The following is an 18,925-nucleotide window of genomic DNA, read 5'->3' as shown; positions in this document are numbered from 1 at the left end:
GGATGTGGATGAGTGGGTGTGATGTGGATGAGTGGGTGTGGGGGTGTGGATGTGGATATGTGGATGTGGATGAGTGGATGTGGGGGATATGGATGTGGATGAGTGGGTGTGGGGGGGGTGGATGTGGATGAGTGGGTGTGGTGGATGTGGATGTGTGGATGTGTGGATGTGTGGGTGTGGGGGATGTGGATGTGGATGAGTGGGTGTGGGGGATGTGGATGTGGATGAGTGGGTGTGGGGGATGTGGATGTGGATAGGTGGATGGGTGGGTGGATGTGGGGGATGTGGATGAGTGGGTGTGGGGGATGTAGTTGTGTGGGTGTGGATGTGGATAGGTGGATGGGTGGGTGGATGTGGGGGATGTGGATGAGTGGGTGTGGGGGGTGTGGATGTGGATGAGTGGGTGTGGGGGGTGTGGATGTGGATGAGTGGGTGTGGGGGGTGTGGATGTGGATGAGTGGGTGTGGGGGATGTGGATGTGTGGGTGTGGGGGGGTATGGATGTGGATGAGTGGGTGTGGGGGATGTGGATGTGTGGGTGTGGATGTGGATGAGTGGGTGTGGGGGATGTGGATGTGTGGGTGTGGATGTGGATGAGTGGGTGTGGGGGGGTATGGATGTGGATGAGTGGGTGTGGGGGGTATGGATGTGGATGAGTGGGTGTGGGGGTGTGGATGTGGATGTGGATAGGTGGATGGGTGGGTGTGGGGGATGTGGATGAGTGGGTGTGGGGGGTGTGGATGTGGGTGAGTGGGTGGGGGGATGGGAGTGGGGGTGGGGTGAGGGTAGGGGGGTGGGGGTGGGGCTGGGGGTGGGTGTGGCGGCCATGGCACATATACAGGGGGAGGGAGGTGGAGCACAGCAGCGGGAATTGCGCCCGCAGAGGCAGGAGTGCTTCTTTGGGACCTGCACCTGGAGGCCCCGGGCAGGGAGGCAGCCACACCTGGAAGAACAGCTAGGCCTGGAAGGCCTGGGTTTAGCACGGGCCCCAGTCTGCCGTGCCTCTGACCTCGAGGGAGTGCCCGCCTTTTCCCTACCCCCTACCCCAGGCCTCAGCTTCCCCAGTTGCAGGGAGGGCAAACAGGTGACACACTAGCTACCCGCATCCGAGTCCCTCCCCCTACAGTGTCCTAGGCAGTCACAGCCATCCCACCCCCAGAGATGAGAGCCCCACTCTGCTGCTCAGAGGACCTGAGAGAGCACAGGCAGGGTTCAAGGTTCCACGTCCCACAGCGCACCGGGCCTAGGATCGGGCTCCTGAGGGAGGGGCCTGGGTGCAGGTGGGCGGGGCCAGGCCCTCACCTTCATTGCGTGCACAACAGCCTCCGGCTTCTGTCCTGTGGGGCTGTAGCCAGTGGAGGGGGGCGAGGACAGCTCGGGAACCAAGCAGGCCGGGCCCTGAGGAAGGGAATCACAAGGCTCAGCTTACCCTGAATAGACTCAGGTGCTAGCACAGGGGTGACCAGCACTGACTGAGATCCTGTGTGGCCAGGGGCCGAGCAAAATGAAATGGGGGTGGGTGATAGGAAGAGGAGGCAGGGGTGAGGGCCGAGAGGAGTACCTGGACCCCACCACGCCCCCAGGCTCCTCTACACAGAACACGTGGAAAGGCCTATTACCAGTTGTGCAAAGGGAGCAAGCGCTGCTCCAAGTGGGCAGAGACTCCCGAAGACCACCTAACGACACCCAGGTGTCCCAGCTGGTGATCCACCTCAACTCCATGCCCCAGCCCCAGGGTTACAAATCCCCTCTAGCCCTAAGCCCTGCCTCCTGGCCCTGTCTGGCTAACTGGCTACCTGGACACGATTCAGCAAACGCTAATTGGCAATTAGGCGCCAAACTCCCATGCCAGCCTGGGAGGGCAAGTAGGTGGGCAGGGGATGGGACAGGGCAGGGGACAGGAGAGGGGACAGGGCAGAGGACAGGGCAGAGGACAGGGCAGGCAAGGAGGGATCCAGCCTACTGGTGCCTTTCCTGCCTTTGGCAGAGGCTGAGTGTCTGCCCAGGGCCCCCCAAGGTCACTGGCCCAGGTGGCCGGGGAGCAGCGGGCCAGGCTGCCTCAGGCTGCAAGGAGGACCCTGGATTCAGGGCCCACAGGAGAGCCTTACAGACAAGGAGCCCCTAAGGATGGAGCCCCCAGGGCCAACAGGAGTGAGGTGTTCAGAAGACCCTGGGAGCTGAGAGGGCCAGACAGACAGCACTGACAGTGCCCAAGCGAGCACGTGAGCAGCGAGCAGGAGGGGGCCTCCCAGCTAGGGCTCCTGGGGCCCTGCTTCTCCGAGTCTTCGTTTCCTTCTCGGCCGTGGGCCCGAGGACTCCTCCGGTGCCTGGGCAGACTCAGTGAGCTTGGCTGAGGGCCACGGCCCTGGGGTCCTGCCCATCGAGGCCACACTGTGTGGAGACCCTCAGGGCCCAGAACCTTCCACCTGGCAGCCAATCCCCCCGCACCCTCCCCACCTGCCTGCCTCACAGGCTCACCCTACTGCTGGCTCCAGGGAGGCAGGGACCCACAGCCTTGGGGTCCAGAAAAGTGAGGTTCTGCTGGCTGTGACTTAAGGCAGGGCCTAACTTATTTTTTTTTTTTTAAGAGAGAAGGGAGAGAGAGAGAGAGAGAGAGAGAGAGAGAGAGAGAAAGGGGAGGAGCAGGAAGCATCAACTCCCATATGTGCCTTGACCAGGCAAGCCCAGGGTTTCGAACCGGCAACCTCAGTGTTCCAGGTTGACGCTTTATCCCACTGCGCCACCACCGGTCAGGCAGGCTAAGTTGTTTTTGTTTGTTTTTTTAAATTTTTATTTATTCATTTTAGAGAGGAGAGAGAGAAAGACAGAGAGAGAGGAGAGAGAGACAGGGGGGAGGAGCTGGAAGCATCAACTCCCATATGTGCCTTGACCAGGCAAGCCCAGGGTTTCGAACCGGCGACCTCAGCATTTCCAGGTCGACGCTTTATCCACTGCGCCACCACAAGTCAGGCAGGCAGGGCCTAACTTAATTTGTGCCTCAGTTTCCTCATCTGGACAACAAGAAAGATCCCTGTGTCCCAGGGTGTGTGCAGGGACACTGCCCAACAGCTGTTTCCCTAACTCCAGCCCAGGCTGCCTGATCTCTGGTGCCCAGGCCAGGTCTGCCATGTGGCAGACCAAAACATCTGGAAGCTCTGTGGTGCCCCAGGAAGGGGGAAGGGGGAAGGCAAGCCACACAGGTGAGGCAACCTGAAGCAGAAGGCTGCACTCCCCTGACTGACCAGAAGGGGGCAACAGCCACAAACACATGGGCAGGCACCTGACCCTGGGCACCTCTAGCCCCATGTCCTGTCTGTACCTGGGGCACCTGGGGCTCCTTGAACCGCCAGCTCTGGGAGGAGGCCGATTCCTGGAGCCACGGCCGTAGGAAAGCCAGGAGTGGCTGGGGAAGGCTATGCTGTTCAGCCCCATCCCAGCCGGCATCACCGGACTGCCAGAGCATGGCCATGGGAGCCTATAAACGAAGCTGCCACCCCCAGACAGGTATGTATAAATAACATGCAGTCCGGGCTGTGACCTCTGGGGCCTTCCCCACGCACAGTTCCCCCAGAAGGCCGCCCCATGGTGTGGAGGACCACAGCCTGGAGAGCTGAGAACACCCCCCCACTTCCTCAGCCGCCAAGTTCTTACCACAACCCTCTGGGCAGACCCAGCCTTTTATCCCCCTTCCCCCACTGCACAGATGAGGAGAGCGAGGCTAAACGACTCGTCAAGGCTGAACAGCTAGTCAACAATGGGGCTGGGCCTTGAACCCAGGTCTGAGACTCCAGAACTGGTGCCAATAGAGGAGCCCAGTGTCCGCCCAAGAGCTGAAAGCCGATGCCCCCAAATACCTGTCCAGGAACGCTCGCAACAGTTCTAGTCACAATATAGTTAATATATAAAAAAAAGGCAACAACCCAAAGATGTAGCAATTGGTAAATGAATAAAGAAAACATATGCCCATACAATGGACTATATCATTCAATAGTCAAAAGCAATGAGGCGCTGACACATGCTACAATGTGGTCAGACCTCAAAAACACGGTGCTAAGTGACAGGAACCAGTCACAAAGGATCAACCACATATGACATGACTCCACTAATACAGAGAGTCCAAAACAGGCAAATCTACAGAAGCAGAAAGTCCATGAGTGTGGCCAGGGGGTGGAGGAGGGGAAGTGGGGAGAGACTACTAAGGGGTAGTTTTTTTCTTTATTTGGGGGGAGGGAGTGGAAATGCTCCCTTGTACTGATACACTAATCTGTGAGTATACTAAAAACCACTGAACTGTATGCTTAAAGTCCACTGGAAAAAAAAAAGTGGGGAGACCAGCTTACTCGGGGGACTGTCAAAAGCCTTGATGTTCTCCTCTCGGAAGGCTGCGCGCAGTGTAAACCACCCCCTCCGCTAACAGCTCCTTCAGCGCATGCGTGGGGCCTGAGTTCCCGAGTCCCGCCAACTGCCCCACACACACACACAAACACAGCCTGAGGAGAAAGCCTGCACCCTGTCCCATGGCCACCTGGGCCAGTGACCCTGTCAGGAGGCCCTGGGCAGACACTTAGCCTCTGCCGCAGGCAGGCAGGCAGAGGGTGGGGGGTGGGGGAAAGGGAAGGGGAATGGGGTGGGGGAAGGGGGTCACACTAGCCCTTGACCCTGGCGATCCACCCCACCCCCGCAGGCCGGGCACATCACAGCAGCCAGACAGGTTGCACAGCACTTCAGTTTGCAGACCACTCAGAGGTCTTCAGTACACAGTGTCCCACGGCTATGAGCTGTCAGAATGGACGGACAGGGGCTCGGGGGGTCAAAGGAGTGGAAAAGCTACCCATGTGGGTGCTGCTGGCTTTGTGGGGCCCTTACTCGTGAAGCAATCGGACCCTGGCTCCGCCACGAGCTCCTGGATAAGTTTCCAGAGTATCGGCCGTCGGCGGGCAGGGCTGTCCTCAGGAGAGACCGTTCTGCCGCAGGTGCAGCCCGTCTCCAGCACGAGGCCTGCGTGGCTCAGGCACAGGTGCCCGGAACCTCCCTGCTGGCCGAGCCAGGGCCCAGGGGCGAGAGGCCAGGGCCCAGGGGCGAGAGGCCAGGGCCCAGGGGCGAGAGGCCAGGGCCCAGGGGCGAGAGGCCAGGGCCCAGGGGCGAGAGGCCGGGCCCCCCTGCCCACCCGGCAAGGGGACGTCAGGCTGGCCCGGCCGTCCGGCCCCCTGCCTTGCTGTGGCTTACAGAAGGCCGCTGCACAGCCTGCACGGGGCAGACACAGAGTAAATGCTGCTCACTCTCCTTCCGATTATCTTCAGAGCTCAGGGAGGGAGGGACTTTTTGAGCAGTGGTTGTTTTGTTTTGTTTTGTTTTAGCATATTCACAGATTTGTGCAATCAGAAGAGAAAATTCCCATCACCCCAAAAAGTAACCCTGCACCCCTTAGCAACCCCTCCCACCCCCCATTCCACCCTTATCCCGTGACCAGGGGGCAGGCTGGCGACTGGGACTCGAAATGGTATGGGGAGAAAGAAGCCTTTCCGCAGCGTCTGAACTCTCCAGAGCCTGGCCACCACTCCCGTGCTCTCTGCCCCCAGAGCTGTGTATGCTGGTCACAGGGTGTGACACGGGTCTGACAGACACACCTACCCCCAGGGAGCAGTCCCGAGCCAGCCCTCTTCCCCGGCAGGACTGGTCAGAGCCCAGGAGAACCCTAGAGGCCCCCGTGGAGAACTGAAGTGCATGACCCACACACCCACCCTCAGTGACAGAGCCTGGGGTAGCGACTCCTACGTATATACCCCCAGTGCCAGCCGGCATCCCCTCCCCACCACGTCCAAGGGGTAGCACAGGCTCCTGGGCTGCTCAGCGGGATGGTGGCTGGGCCTGGGTGGCCGCTCTCACAGCCTCTGGAGTGCCCAGTCCGAGTTGGGCCTCCACCTCTAACCGCCACGCTGGGCCCTTCCAAAGCTCCGCAGGGCCAGGAGCCTGGGCCCCTTGCTAGAAACGCGGGGGACAGGGGGGGGCCTTGGCCCGCCGCCCTCCCCTGAGCCAGCGCAGCCACGGACTGTCCACAGGCCCAGCCGGTCACTAGCTGGTCGGAGCCTCGCCCCTCCATGGGAATGTGGGCCGAGGGTTCTGGAGGGGCCAGGTCCACCAGGGACCAGTGGGGCCTCTGGGGAGCAGCACTTACGTTCTGCAGGGCGTCCTGGTAGGAGGGGGGCAGGCTGGCGAGCTGGGACTCGGAATGGTACGGGGAGAAGCCTTTCCGCAGCGTCCGGAAGTCTCCAGAGCCTGCCTGCTGCAGGGGAAAGGAGGGGGGGCAGTTAGACGTGACGATCCAGGTGGAGGGGCCCGGGGCCCTTGGAGGAGCCCCCCCTCAGGACTACGGTCTGCTTGGGGCACCTGCTTGGAGGCCCAGCCCACACGGCCCCTTTGGACACCCTGTACATCCACCCCATCCGTCCTGCCGGTGGTCCAGGCCAGGCAGGTTCGCACTGAATTCGGGCAGACAGCAGAGGAACTGCAGAGCCGGAGAGCGTTGGGCTGTCACCCGTGTACCGGAGGCTCCCAGGGACAGGTGAGCAAATGAGCAAAGGAAAAGTGCTTCTCGCAGCGGAGGACAAAGGATCAGGGACACCACCCCCCACAGTGACCGTGAGGGAATCAGCGCACTGGGAACACCACCACTGCGGGAAAGCACTCACAGACTTATACAGACTAGACACACGTGGCTTCTGCCGCGTGCTCACGCAGTCATCATGCAAAGTGCTTGAGCCAGGAGACCAGTGAGCATGCCCGACACAGCTAATTTCCCTACACCATCCACGTGGGTGCTTCGCTCTGCTCCCACCGCACGCTGCACACACAGCTGCTAAGCAGCGGAATGAACAGGTGAAACGCTGAGGGCGTGGGGCTATAGCTCCCACACCCCTCAAACATTGCTCCTCTGCTCCAGCACCCACTTCTGGGTTCTCCACACTTCCTAGGGCGCCCCCTTCTCCAGCCCCTGGGGCCCGAATCCATAGTCAAGTCCTCCTGCCTTCCATGGGTACTGGGGGGGGGGCCTTGCTACAGGGGGGGGCCTTCTCAACGCTCTGCTCGGGCCGCCCGTTCGCCTCCAGGACCGGGCAGGGGCTCCCCACTGGGGCTCACCCCTCTGCATCCACAGGAACTGGCGCAAGCTGGGCAAACAGCTCATGCCCAGTGCCCAGGGCATGCTGAGGGGTGGAGGGATGTCAGTGATGACTGAATAAACAAATGGAGGAACCCGCACACCTGGCCTTCTGTGGGTGCCTTCAGAGCAAAGCAGCCCTGCCCCCTCCCCACAGAAGCGAGGCTGCGGGGTCCTGAAGTAGAGAACCCGGGGGTCACGCACAATCCCACACGGGTCCCCAGGTCCAGCTGAGCAGGAGAGGCCACAACCTTTCAGCCTTTCTCGGTATTTCTGGCCCAAACGCCCTTTTCTACTTCAAAGGAACTGAGGGAACTCTGTTGGGCAGATAATATATGGGGGGAATGTCCCATTAATCAGCAGGCTGTTGAGTTACCCAAACAAACCCTAGCAGGGAGGAGGCCAGCAGGGAGGAGCGGCAGCCACGCCTGGGGGCTCCTCCTCCTCCTGCTCATCACCCTCTCACGGTGGCCTCTAAAGTGTGGCAGGGTCTCACCAGGGAGACCTTGGGCATGGCCCTCCATGCCCCTGACCCTGGCTGCGCCTGGGCTGGCCAGAGCCACCAGACCATGCCCTGGCCCGTCGTCCGCCATGTGGTCTCGAGTCTGCTCTGGACTGAGTGCCCCTCCTCCCAGCTCCTCTGGCCCTGGACCAAATGGGCTCTGAAGCAGCCCACATGCTGTTACTCAAAACACTGGTTTGTGTCTCCTCCCTCCCCTCCCCCCCAAATAGTTTCCTTGGGAGGAGGTGCATGTACCGGGGTGGGGGAGTTTTTAATTAGCAGCATGCAATTCCCACCCTTGCCTTCAGTGATCGTCTCTAAATATTTGCACGTCCACAGACCTTTATCAGCAAGCCTCAAAGCTGGTGGGAAAACGTACAATCTCTCATTAGGGGCAATGTGACTAATGACGCATCGAAATGAGGAACTGTAACTGCACTTAAATCCAAATTAAAATCCTGGTCTCTGCTGTCGGTGCCCTGGAAGAAAGCCATCCCCAGGTTGTCACTGCAGAGGGGGGGGAGCTGAAATGGCCAGAAGGCGGTGGGGCCTGTACCTCATGGGGACGGGACAGGGGCGGGGCTGGGGGTGGGGGGCACAGCGCTCCCCAGACCTGCAGTCTCCCTAATGGGCAGAGAGGCTCTGCCACCCCGCAGGGGCTGAACAGGACTTCCCGAATCCTTACCAGGGAAGGAGACCACCCAGGGCCGCAAACACAGCACTGCCCCCACCCCCTGCCAGTGTCCTCCAAGGTCAGCGCGGGCCTCCTGGCCTGGGAGGGTGATCCTGGGGGCTGTAGGGCCTCCGAGTCCACTTAAGGACACCCAGGCTCTGTCTACAATGCTGCTCGCTGCGTGAAATCAGGCCACCCCTGGCCGCCTTGGGCCTCGGCGGTGCTACACTGTCCCCCAGCCACCACCTTCCCACCAGGGCTTTTCTGGGCAAAGCTGAGGGGACCCCCTTGGGGACACACACCCCCATACACCTGAGAGCACTGCCAGAGGGGTGCTGAACAGAACTGGCCGTGGCAGATGTAGGCCGGTGGCCACGGCCGTGCAGATTGGCACTGGATTCGGGCAGACGGCATAGGAACCGTCAGGCCGGAGGATGGTGGGCCATTCTGGTTATTAGTCTCGCTACAGCTACAGTGGTCGGACGAGCAAGCCGACAGGGAAAAACCCCTTCTCGGCAAAGAGTAGCAAAAATGGCCCCTCCCAATCAGGCGGGCAGACAATCCGCAATCTACACACTCCGCCGCCCTGCGGCGACACCTGCAGCCTTACTTAGACTAGGCTCACGGAGCTGCCCCGTGCTCAAGCACCAGTCAGGCAAGCAAGCCTAACACACTTGTTTGCCCAACAGCGGGCATCCCCACTTCCCTAGCCACACGAGGCTTCTTGTTTGGGGGGCCAGCAGCTGTGGGTAGGCCCCCTTCAGGGTTCACTCAGGGGCACTCTTCCTTCCTGCCCCGAAGGGCTTTGGCCCCTGGAGTAGGACCCTCTGCTGCAGCAGTTTTGTGTTCAAGAAGCACCTACCCTGTTCTCCCAGCTGGCGGCAGTGCCCAACTGCGGGTGCGGTTCTGGGGACCCGGGGCACCCGACCCCACCCAACAGCTGGTCTGCAGATGACCGCTTGGGCCACATGACCCAGGACCCCAGGCTGATTTGTGTGCAGTGCCCAGGGGCATTCCAAGTGACCCTAGACTAGTCCCTCAGCCCGCTGGCCCCCCTGGTGTAGGCAGGGGTGGCCGCAGGATGGGGCTGCAGTGACCCCGACCACCCCTGCTTTCCGAAACAGCGCTGCCTTACCTGGCTGTCAGAAGCCGGCCGGCTCGAGGCAGGTGGGAGCCCCCGCTGATCCACGCAGCCTCGGCCCACTCCTCCCCCCACCTTGCCCCTCGGGGTCCTCACTGCACAGAGTGGGGGCCACACGGGCTGGCCTCACAACCTCACGAGCAGGGCGGGCTCGGGGAGAAGGGGCGCGGGGGCCTGCCTGCACGGAGCAACCCCCGGGAAGGGACTGGGAGAGGGACCAGAGCAGACAGCGCACCCCACGGCACTCCAGGCAGCCCCCACCCGCGCCCCACACACACCACAGCACACAGGTCCCGCCAGGCAGCTCTACCTGCAGCCAGCTCCTTGGGCGCACGAGGGGGCAGGGCAGCTGGAAGGAGAGAGGGTCCGTGTCACCCAGCACGCGCCACCTCGCCCCTCCCCTCTGCCCCTGACCCTGGACACCGGTCAGTCCAAAACCGCCAGGACCTCAGCTTGGCCAGAGTGGTTTTCCCCATACCACGAGCAGGGGTGGGGGCCCCCCAAGGCACCTCCCAGGAGCCCCACATGGTTACAACTCCAGATTTAACGAGGACTGGCAGCGTCTGCCTCCCACGGGCACCCGGGCGCCCTCCACAGCCCTCCCACAGGGCTCCCACCAGAACACCGCTGCCCTTCGGGGCGGGGTACACAGGGCTGCAGACGCCCCCAGGTCCCAGCCAGCAGGGAGAAGCTGGGCTGGGACACCCCCTCCGCCCCCGCTGGCCTCAGCTCTGCCCCTCACAGGAGCGGAAAGGTCCTACCAACCAGATTTACTTTATTTTCTTTAATTTTAAGAGAGCCCATTTGCAGGCCATTAAGAACATGGCCGGAGGCCCAGAGGTTTCTCCCTAATAAGTGCTCGGACCAGGCAGGGCGCTCCCACGTGCGTTTCCTGTACTGCTGACGTCACTCTCCACAGCTGGCCCAGCTCCCTGCTCCTCATGCCGTGCTATCTCCGTCTTGGTGTGTGTACCGCCCAGGACGGCGAGGCTGTGACTGGTGGGTAGCAGGCGGACAAGACCTCACCCATCACAACAACCGTCGCCCCTCCCAGGTCCCCTCGGCAGGCCGCAGGACCTCCAGGGAAGGAGGATGGATTTGCAAAATTCAACCCCCACCCTGGCAGGCTGGAGCTGAGCAAGCCACCGACTGTTCAGGTCTCTGTTTGCTTGTACGTCAATTGGGGTCCAGACGGGATCACAGTGCCTGACCTACGACCCTCTGTGTTTTCCATGATTTTCCCCTGACTCCTGAGGCAAGCACCTCAAGCGTCCCCATTTTGCAGATGGGAAAACTGAGTCACAGGAAGGCGAAGCCACTGGCCCAAGGCCACCCAGCTGCTGATGACGTGAGCAGCATTTTGGGGATCTGAACCTGACTCTGGCTTACAGTCCCAGGCCTGGCTTCTTATGCTGACTCTGACCTCCTGTATGGCTCCCAGTGGGTACCGGTTGAGCCTTGGGCGAGGGGACAGAGGTGACGTTCCTGCTCTCTTCTTGCCCTTGCTATTAGACTGACTATCTGCTCGGATGCTGAAGAGAGGATTTCCGCCCTGGCCGTGGGAGAGGCTCGACCGGTTCTGAGGTTCCACTAATGCACTTAAAGAAACCAAGCTGTGGCCCTGACCACTTAGCTCAGTCAAAGCATCACCCCGAAACACCAAGGCTGCAGGTTCAATTCCCAGTCAGGGCACAAACAGGAAGCAGCCAATGAGTATACAACTAAGTGGAACAACAAATGAATGCTCCTCTCCCGCTCCCTCTCTCTCTCTCCCTCTCTCTCTCTCTCAACAAATGAATGCTCCTCTCCCTCTCCCTCTCTCTCTCTCTCCCTCTCCCTCTCCCTCTCCCTCTCTCAACAAATGAATGCTCCTCTCCCTCTCCCTCTCCCTCTCTCTCCCTCTCCCTCTCTCTCTCAACAAATGAATTCTCCTCTCTCTCTCTCTCAAGTCAATCAATAAAAATGAAAAGATGAAAGAAACCAACCCTCCAATAACAAAGGGGTACGGGGTGCAAGGCCAACCCCAAACCCAGGAATGGCCCAGAGCCTGTTGGACAAGGAAAATGTCACAGAAGACCCCGGCCTGCAGAGCTCCCACTGTGGAAATACCACAGGGCCAGCATCTCCAGAGGGCTTGGGCAAAGGAACCCACCAATCCCAACGGCCAGTCCTCCTCAGGGACTCGGGAAACAGAACAGAGGCATCAGTGACGAGCTTAGACGGTGGCAGACCAGGGCTCTGTCTCCTAGCCTGGATGGGTCAAAACTCAGACAAAGGACAGAGGAATGGTTCATTCGGGGCCAGGCAGGTCCACGCCACAAGCCAGGTGGCACATCTGCCAGACCTGGAACTGCCCAAGGTGCTCCCCAGGCGCCGGGCTCTGATCAGCGCGGCAAGCTCCATCACCTGTCTTACAGGCGAGGAGACCGAAGCAGCAGGACACACAGAATGTTGCCTCAGCCACACAGCAGGTGAACGCTGGCTCAAGATTCCTCCAGGACCCAAAGCCAACGTTCTTACACCATCAGGCGCAGAGCAGCATCACTGCCTGCTGAACTGTGTCCCCCAATTCATATGTGGATGTCCTAACCCCCAGGCCCTCAGGACGTGACCTATTTGAAGAGGGGTCTTTACAGAGATGAGTAAGCTAAAATGAAGTCATGAGGGTGGGCCCTAATCCAAGACCAGAGGTGCCCTCATTCATAGAAAAAGGAAATTGGGACACAGACCCGCACAGAGGGAAGATGTTGCGAAGACACAGAGAAGATGCCGTCTACCAGCCAGGAGAGAAGCCCGGGTCGGACCCGTCCCCCCGGGCCCTCGGAGGGAAGCCCGGGACGGACCCGTCCCTCCGGGCCCTCGGAGGGAAGCCCGGGACGGACCCGTCCCTCCGGGCCCTCGGAGGGAAGCCCAGGACGGACCCGTCCCTCCGGGCCCTCGGAGGGAAGCCCGGGTCGGACCCGTCCCTCCAGGCCCTCAGAAGGAAGCCTCCGGTCTTGATCTTGGCTTCCAGCCCTGAGAGCTGTGAGACAAGACCTTTCACTTGCTTAAACTGCCCGGTGTGTGGTTCTTTGTTACAGCAGCCCTACCAGACTGATACAATTGCCCACGCCAGGTAGTCTGCTCCTCCACGTAGGCCTCAGTTTCCCTGCCTGTGCTTGGTATCAATCCTGGGTCACTTCCAACCTGGGCGTTCAGCCACCTTGGGTGGTACGGCAGAAATGGGGGCCCCCGGGGCCAGGAGGGGGGCAGGCAGGCTCAGGGCTGCTTCATCACGGGCCTGGACCACTGCCCGCATGCCCCCAGATGGCCGCCCGCGTGCCCAGGGCGGGCTTTTGTCAAGCTGGCTTCTGGGCGGGCACACAGAGGCCGCATTTATCCACCCGGCGGGCGGGGGAGGTAACCGGGGAAAGACAGCGCCTGCGCGCCCGCGTGCACGTGCGCGCGCAGAGCCCCGGCATCAATTACAATCCCCCCACCACACCCCGGCATGGCACGGCCGGCACAGAGAAGCCACGGGAGAAATAATAACGTGCACAGGGGCTCGCGATGAATCATCGTGGAGGAAGCAGCTGTGCTGATGAAATTTTAAAGCTGACAAGAGAAAGAAACGACAAACTGCAATACAGTAATTGAGTCTGTGAAGACTCCGGCACATTTTTAATTAAAGCTATTTTGGAGTTAAATGGAGGAGGCCGTGGAGGGGGGAGGGGCAGGGCAGTGGGAAGTGGGGGTCCACAGAGGCTCTGCTGCCCTCCCACCCAAACCCCAAAGTCATAGCCCCTGAAAGACAGTTCAGAGACAGACCGCGCTCTCTCCGGCTCCTTCGCCAGCAGGCAGGTCCCCCACACTTTGAAGCACTGGAGGGTTCTGTGTAGTTTGATTTCCATCACGGGACCCGAGGGCCAGATTCATAAAATCACACAAGCCAGAAAGCACAGAGGCTGAGGCCAGAATCCCACCCCCAGCAGTGGCCTCTCTTCAAGGTGCCCACATAGAGTGAGAGTCATGCATACATCACTTTGATTACCTCCAAAGATGATATGCTCACTACCTTACAAAGCAGCTCTCCCGTGGCTAAGCAGACCTTTCCCTATGCTGGGCCAGAAATCAGCCTCCCCTCTGGGCCTAGGACTCTGGGTGGGTGCAAGGCAGCCAGGGGCTCCCCAAGATGCATGCACTCAAGCTAGCCATGCTGAGCATTGGGGACTCAGAGGCAATCACTCCGACCCCGCAGCCCAGTCCTTGAGTAGCTAAACGGCCCAGCAAGGTCGGGGCCCAGGCTCCCCACAGAAGGATCCCGGCCCCTATCAGCGCGGGTGGGCAGCCCATGGGGCTGAGAACTCAGAACAAGAGCCACGCCACACGGGGGTGGGCAAGAAGGCTGTTGGCAGGAGGCCACGCCTGAGCGGGGAGCTGTGACTTGCAGAAGAAGGACAGGAGGGAGAACGCTAAGCAGATCCCATCTTCCCTGGGGCCCTTAGAATCAGTCCAGGACGCTCACTGTGGGCCAGGTCCCGGCCATGGGGCTCTCCCCACCTCCACTGTGCCCCCAGCAGCCCCCTCGTCCACAGGGAGTCCACTGGGTGCGACAAGGAGGTGGTTAGGCAGGGGGAGAACAGTGAGAACAGGCAGCAGCGCCCCTTGCACCCCCCTCCCAGGGCCATGTACCCAGCAGGCGCACTGAGTGAGGGTCTGTTTTACAAGTGAGTAAACAGAGCCTGGGGGGACACGAAGTGGCTCGAGGATCCTTACAGGGCTGGTGCCATCTAGGCGCCCCCAGGAATCCAAAGGCAAGTAAGCTGTGAGTTGCCACCAGGAAGCCCTGTGCAGGTGGGAAGGGGTGGGGTGCTCTCACCCTTCATCCCTCATTTCTCCTACGTGGCTTAGAACACCAGTGTCCTCCTCCACTCCTCCATGGCCAGCAACACCCACCCAGCCTCAGGGCCACGCTGTGTTGACAGCAGGTGGCAGGGGCATCAGGAGCACCATCCATGACCCTGCAGATGTTCTGCCAACACCACCAGCTCCGGGGTGCTCGTGCTGAGGGGGGATCAAGGACCAGACGAGGGCAGGCGGCTCCCAGTATCTCAGCACCATGCGCTGCCCCCTTCCGGGTCTCTGCTCCCGGAAGGACCCTGAGCAAGACCCAGGCCCCCCCAGCAGAGTGCCTGCTGAGGAAGTGACGCGGGAAGGGGCCTGAATGGCCACCACCCGTCACACACACAAGCCCACACAGCTGCCAAAAGAGCAGCTCAGCTTCACAAGCCTTCGTGCAAGAAGGAAAGTACCCCAGAAACAAGACCCGTGGGGCCTTCCGCACAGAGAGGCCGCTGGCCCCCAGCACCCTCCCATTCCAGCACGAGCAGGCAAAAGCACATCGTGTCCCTGGGCCCTGGTCTCACTGCCTGAAGCCAGCAAGCATGGGTCTAGGCCAAGGGTATGCAGCCCCCCATCTGACGATGTCTGAGCCCAGTGTGCCAGGCCCAGATGTGGGCACAGGTGGGGACCGACCTACTGCTGCTGCCTCCAGACCAAGACCCCCAATCTGACCCCTGGGAGAGGGCACAGCTGGCTTGGGGGGGGAGGTTGCCATTCTGCAGATGCCCCAGACACAGGGCCCCTGGCCACCGCAACCTCTGCACGTGTGGGCATGGGGACAGGGGACACCAGTAAGGTGTCTCCCTTTGGAAACCGGGGTGGGGGCGCCCACAGGGAGGAGGATAAAGGGCTGCCGCTTTGAGGCCTGAGCATGTGTACATTTTCCACAAGTGCAGCCGGGCCTACCACCCGGCACTGGGTGTGTCTTCCCAGGGGGACCATGTAGCCCAAGACAGCAGGGGCCGCAGGGTCAGGGACACTGCCATCTTTGTGGAAACAGGACCACAAGCTTCGGCTGGACCGTGGAACAATGTCCCAAATCCCTGCTTCTCCAGGGAGCCGTGGGTTAGAGCGCGGGCAGACTGAGGTAGATGCGCATGGCCCCGCCGCCCGAGACTTCCTCCACCAGATGTGGTCCTGGCCTTCCATCCACTGCACTGTGGCTGGGGCAGCTCCCTCCTCCGCACACTGGCTGGGCACCTGCTCCCGGCACAGACCCTGAGCCCTAAGGCCACTCCTGTCACCCCAAAGTCCCCACCACCACCTCCACTGCAACCCCACAGCCCACCCGACACCCCCCTTAGCAACCACAGCGAGCCCAGGTCAGGTCCACTGGGAATGTCGAATTCAAGGAGCTCCAGCCCTTCCCCACCCCGGCCAGCCTCGGGAGCCAGCACAATGCAGACCTTTAAACCACCACATACAGTCACAGAACCAGCCCTGCAATTCAATGCCTGGCTCTGCACCTGAGCACGGGGTGGTGACCCCGGGGGGTGGCGACCACAGCGGTGGAGAGAGAGCCCAAACCTGGACTGTGGACTGTGGCGCGTCCCGCTGGGCTGTGGGAACTGCCCACGAGGCCTGTGCAGGCGTGAGGTGTGGGGGTTGTGCTCCATACTGGGGCCACAAGCCCCCAGCCGCCAAGCAGGCAGAGAGGGTGCCCAGGGCTTCCTAAGTAAGGCAGTGGCACCAAGCCCGCTGGTCACCTAGCAACGGGACCAGGCCACTGAGCACCACCTGGGGCTGGTTCCCAGAGAAATGCTCTGGGCATCCCAGCTGGCTGGCCACTGAGGAACCAGGGCTGCTGCAGGGGAAGGGGGGTGAAATTGAGCCAGTGATGGAACGAAGAACAGAGAGGCTAGAGGGGTCAGCTGAACCAGCTGGCCCTGGGGCCCCAGCTGGGCTGACCACAGCCCCCTCTCGGCCCCGCCCGAACAGGAAAGGCCCTTGCACTGGCCTGCTGGCCACGCTCAGCCACAGGCCTGCTCTACCTACCTCTCCCCCCGCCCACAACGTCATGGGTCTGTGGGCGCTGGCCGGGCCCAGGAGGGAGGAGAATGGCCCCCAGCCACAAGAGGAAAGGACATAGCAGGGGCAGAGGTTTCCCCGTGGGTCTGAGCAAGGCGTGCCCACCTCGGGCGCCTGGGTTTACCCATCGGCCAGGGGCAAAGCAGCCCATCTCCTCAGCCATCGAGTGTCCAGTCTCTGGACCAGCCCCAGTGTGGCCCCAAGGAGCTCGAAGACACCAGGGCACAGAGAGTGAATGGGTGTGACACGGACCTGGAGGCTGGGGAGCAAAGGTCAGGTGCGGTGTTCCTGTCGGTGCCCTGCAGCAGCAGGGGTGGCGGGCTGGTGGGAGGGAGCAGACGTGAAGGGGAAGGGAGCCGGGAAGCTGGGTGGGCACCGGGGCAGCGGGGGCGGGGGCGGGGCTCACAGGGGCAGCGGGGGCGGGGCTCACACAGGGGCAGCGGGGGGGGGGGGGGGGGGGGGCGGGGCTCACAGGAGCCCTCGGCCGCAGTCCCCGGCCCTGCAGTCTGCCCGCAGCTGGCCTACCTGCGTGAGCAGCTTGTCCCCATCCAGCAGCTTCACCTTGGTCTCCAGCTGCCTGATGTAGGCGGACGAGGGGTCTGAAACAACAAGGAGGGGCACGTTACCAGAGACTCGGTCTTCCGTGGGGCAGCTGCCCGCCCCACACCCCCCTCACCAGCCTGTCCCGGGCCGATTCCTTCAGCCTCTGCCATGCTTCGGGTGCAGAGAGTCCTCTCAGACGCCCCTGATGGACCCTGCACAACCAGGGGACGCCCACCCCAGGTCCAGCTGGGGAAACCGACACTTCTGAGTATGCAGACTAGGCATCCGGGGTCCTACGCTGCACCGGACGTGACGCACAGAATTCTACAAATGACCTGGAGTGGGCGTGGGCGGCAGGTCACCCTCCACCTTTCCTACAGGACTCTTACCCATGAGAGCCATCAAGAACCAGGCCAGTGACACCCTCCCCAACCACTGTCCCCAGCTTCTGAACGCACGGGGGATCCACCCCCCTCACCACTGACCCGTTACAATCACACCAGGAGAACAAACAGAATTCCCCTCCCTGCCACCATGTCGGAGGAGAGAAGTGACGGGAGTCACTGCGGGCGGAGGTGAGGGGGGCCACCCGTGGGAATAACGCAGCATCTGTCCACCCCCAGCCCATGGCTGGCACCATCCGACGAGTCTGGACCCTTGACATCCTCAAGGATGACATGACTGTCCCCCACGGGTGCCCTGCAGGGCTGGGCACCAGCAGCCCTCTCCCCACAATGTCGGGACCTTCCTGAACCCGGCTTAGCCCAGGCCCCAAGAGTTCCTGCCCATCGGCAAGGCCACCCCCAGAGGTGGCCCCCAGTAAGAGAGGCAGCATCCTGCAGAGGAGCCCCACGGAGGGGCCTCTTGGCCCCTCATCCAGGCCCACTTTGTTCCTAGAAGCACAAGGATGGACCCTCAGGAGCCTCAGGCAGCCAGCCAGCCCAGGGGCATTTGCACTGGAAGCACTGAGCCAGCCCTGGGCAGAAACGGGGTGCCAGCCCCACCCACTCTCTTCTAGGGAACCACAGAACCGACTGGTCCCACTCCCCCTCCCCACTAGTCACCTCTCAGGAACTCGGAGCCTTGTAGGGAGGGAGAAGAGTGCCTTCCTGCCAGGCCAGCCCACACCCAGTTCCAGGGAGACACTAGTGACCACAGGTCAGCTCTGCCAGGGACACCTGTGGGGGTGGGTGCTCCTCACGTCTGACTGCTGAGGAATCAGGGTTCGGACAGGTGAAGTGTTCTGTCCCCAGCACAGTGAGGGGCAGCACAGAGGTGAGAGTGGACCCCAGGCCTCCCCACTGGGACCCTGTGCGTACGCCCAGCACTGGGCAGATGCCACCTGCCTGGGCCGGGGACCCTGGCCAGCCTGGGGGCTCCAGCTGTAAAACGGTCGTGCTCTCACTCTTCTCTGGCCGACGGTCACTACAGTCCACACCCCATGAGGGCTCCCAGTCTCGCTTTACTTATCCATCACCCAAAATTGACAAGCAGTTCCCATGACCCTTCCACATTCTGCCCATGCAAACAGGTCTGAGGGCAAAGGCCTCGGTGTCCAGGGTGTGCTGGGCACAGAGAGGGAACTGGGGTGCAGCCTGGACTCCCCAACCCTGTGTGTCCTCCGCACGCTGTTGGCAGGAAGGCTCCCTGAAACACCAGCTGGGAAACAACGGACAAGATGAACTCCAAAGGTGCTCCCAACTCTCTGGTCCATACAAGCTAGGGAGGCCCAGAGTGGTCTGCCTGCCTCTGAGTGGGGCTGGGGAGGGGAGGGGAGGGGAGGGGAGGGGAGGGCCCACCACCCACCCCACATGACACATAGCAGTCTCTGCACCTGGCAGGGATCAAACAGGAAGTGTCCCTATTTTCCAGAAGAGGAGGCCACGAGGAACAGTGTCCCCAATTGCTGGTGGGTGAGCAAAGTGGCCGAGGGCCCAGTGTTCTAGCCCCTCCCCTAGCCCCGCCCCTTAGGTCAGTGCTCAGGATGCAAGCCTGGCCGCTC

General features: G+C 61.5%; 1 protein-coding gene across 2 annotated transcripts in view; it reads right to left on the bottom strand.

The window, feature by feature from the left end:
* Positions 1 to 18,925, bottom strand: part of CCDC85C (coiled-coil domain containing 85C) — an 80,787-nt gene that overhangs the window by 1,963 nt on the left and 59,899 nt on the right. Inside the window, exons 2-4 of one of the 2 annotated variants that reach the window (XM_066277977.1) lie at positions 16,906 to 16,979; positions 6,175 to 6,282; positions 1,302 to 1,397 (exon numbers count right to left, since the gene is read on the bottom strand). In XM_066277977.1, the coding sequence (XP_066134074.1) occupies positions 1,302 to 1,397; positions 6,175 to 6,282; positions 16,906 to 16,979 (278 nt within the window). The remainder of the gene's footprint in view (positions 1 to 1,301; positions 1,398 to 6,174; positions 6,283 to 16,905; positions 16,980 to 18,925) is intronic. The other variant, XM_066277978.1, reaches the window with a different exon arrangement.

The sequence above is a fragment of the Saccopteryx bilineata genome, chromosome 4 (assembly GCF_036850765.1).
Source record: "Saccopteryx bilineata isolate mSacBil1 chromosome 4, mSacBil1_pri_phased_curated, whole genome shotgun sequence".
In the NCBI taxonomy this organism is placed as follows: Eukaryota; Metazoa; Chordata; class Mammalia; order Chiroptera; family Emballonuridae; genus Saccopteryx; species Saccopteryx bilineata.
The sequence above is the reverse complement of the archived record's forward strand: the minus strand, read 5'-3'. Positions and strand labels throughout refer to the sequence as shown.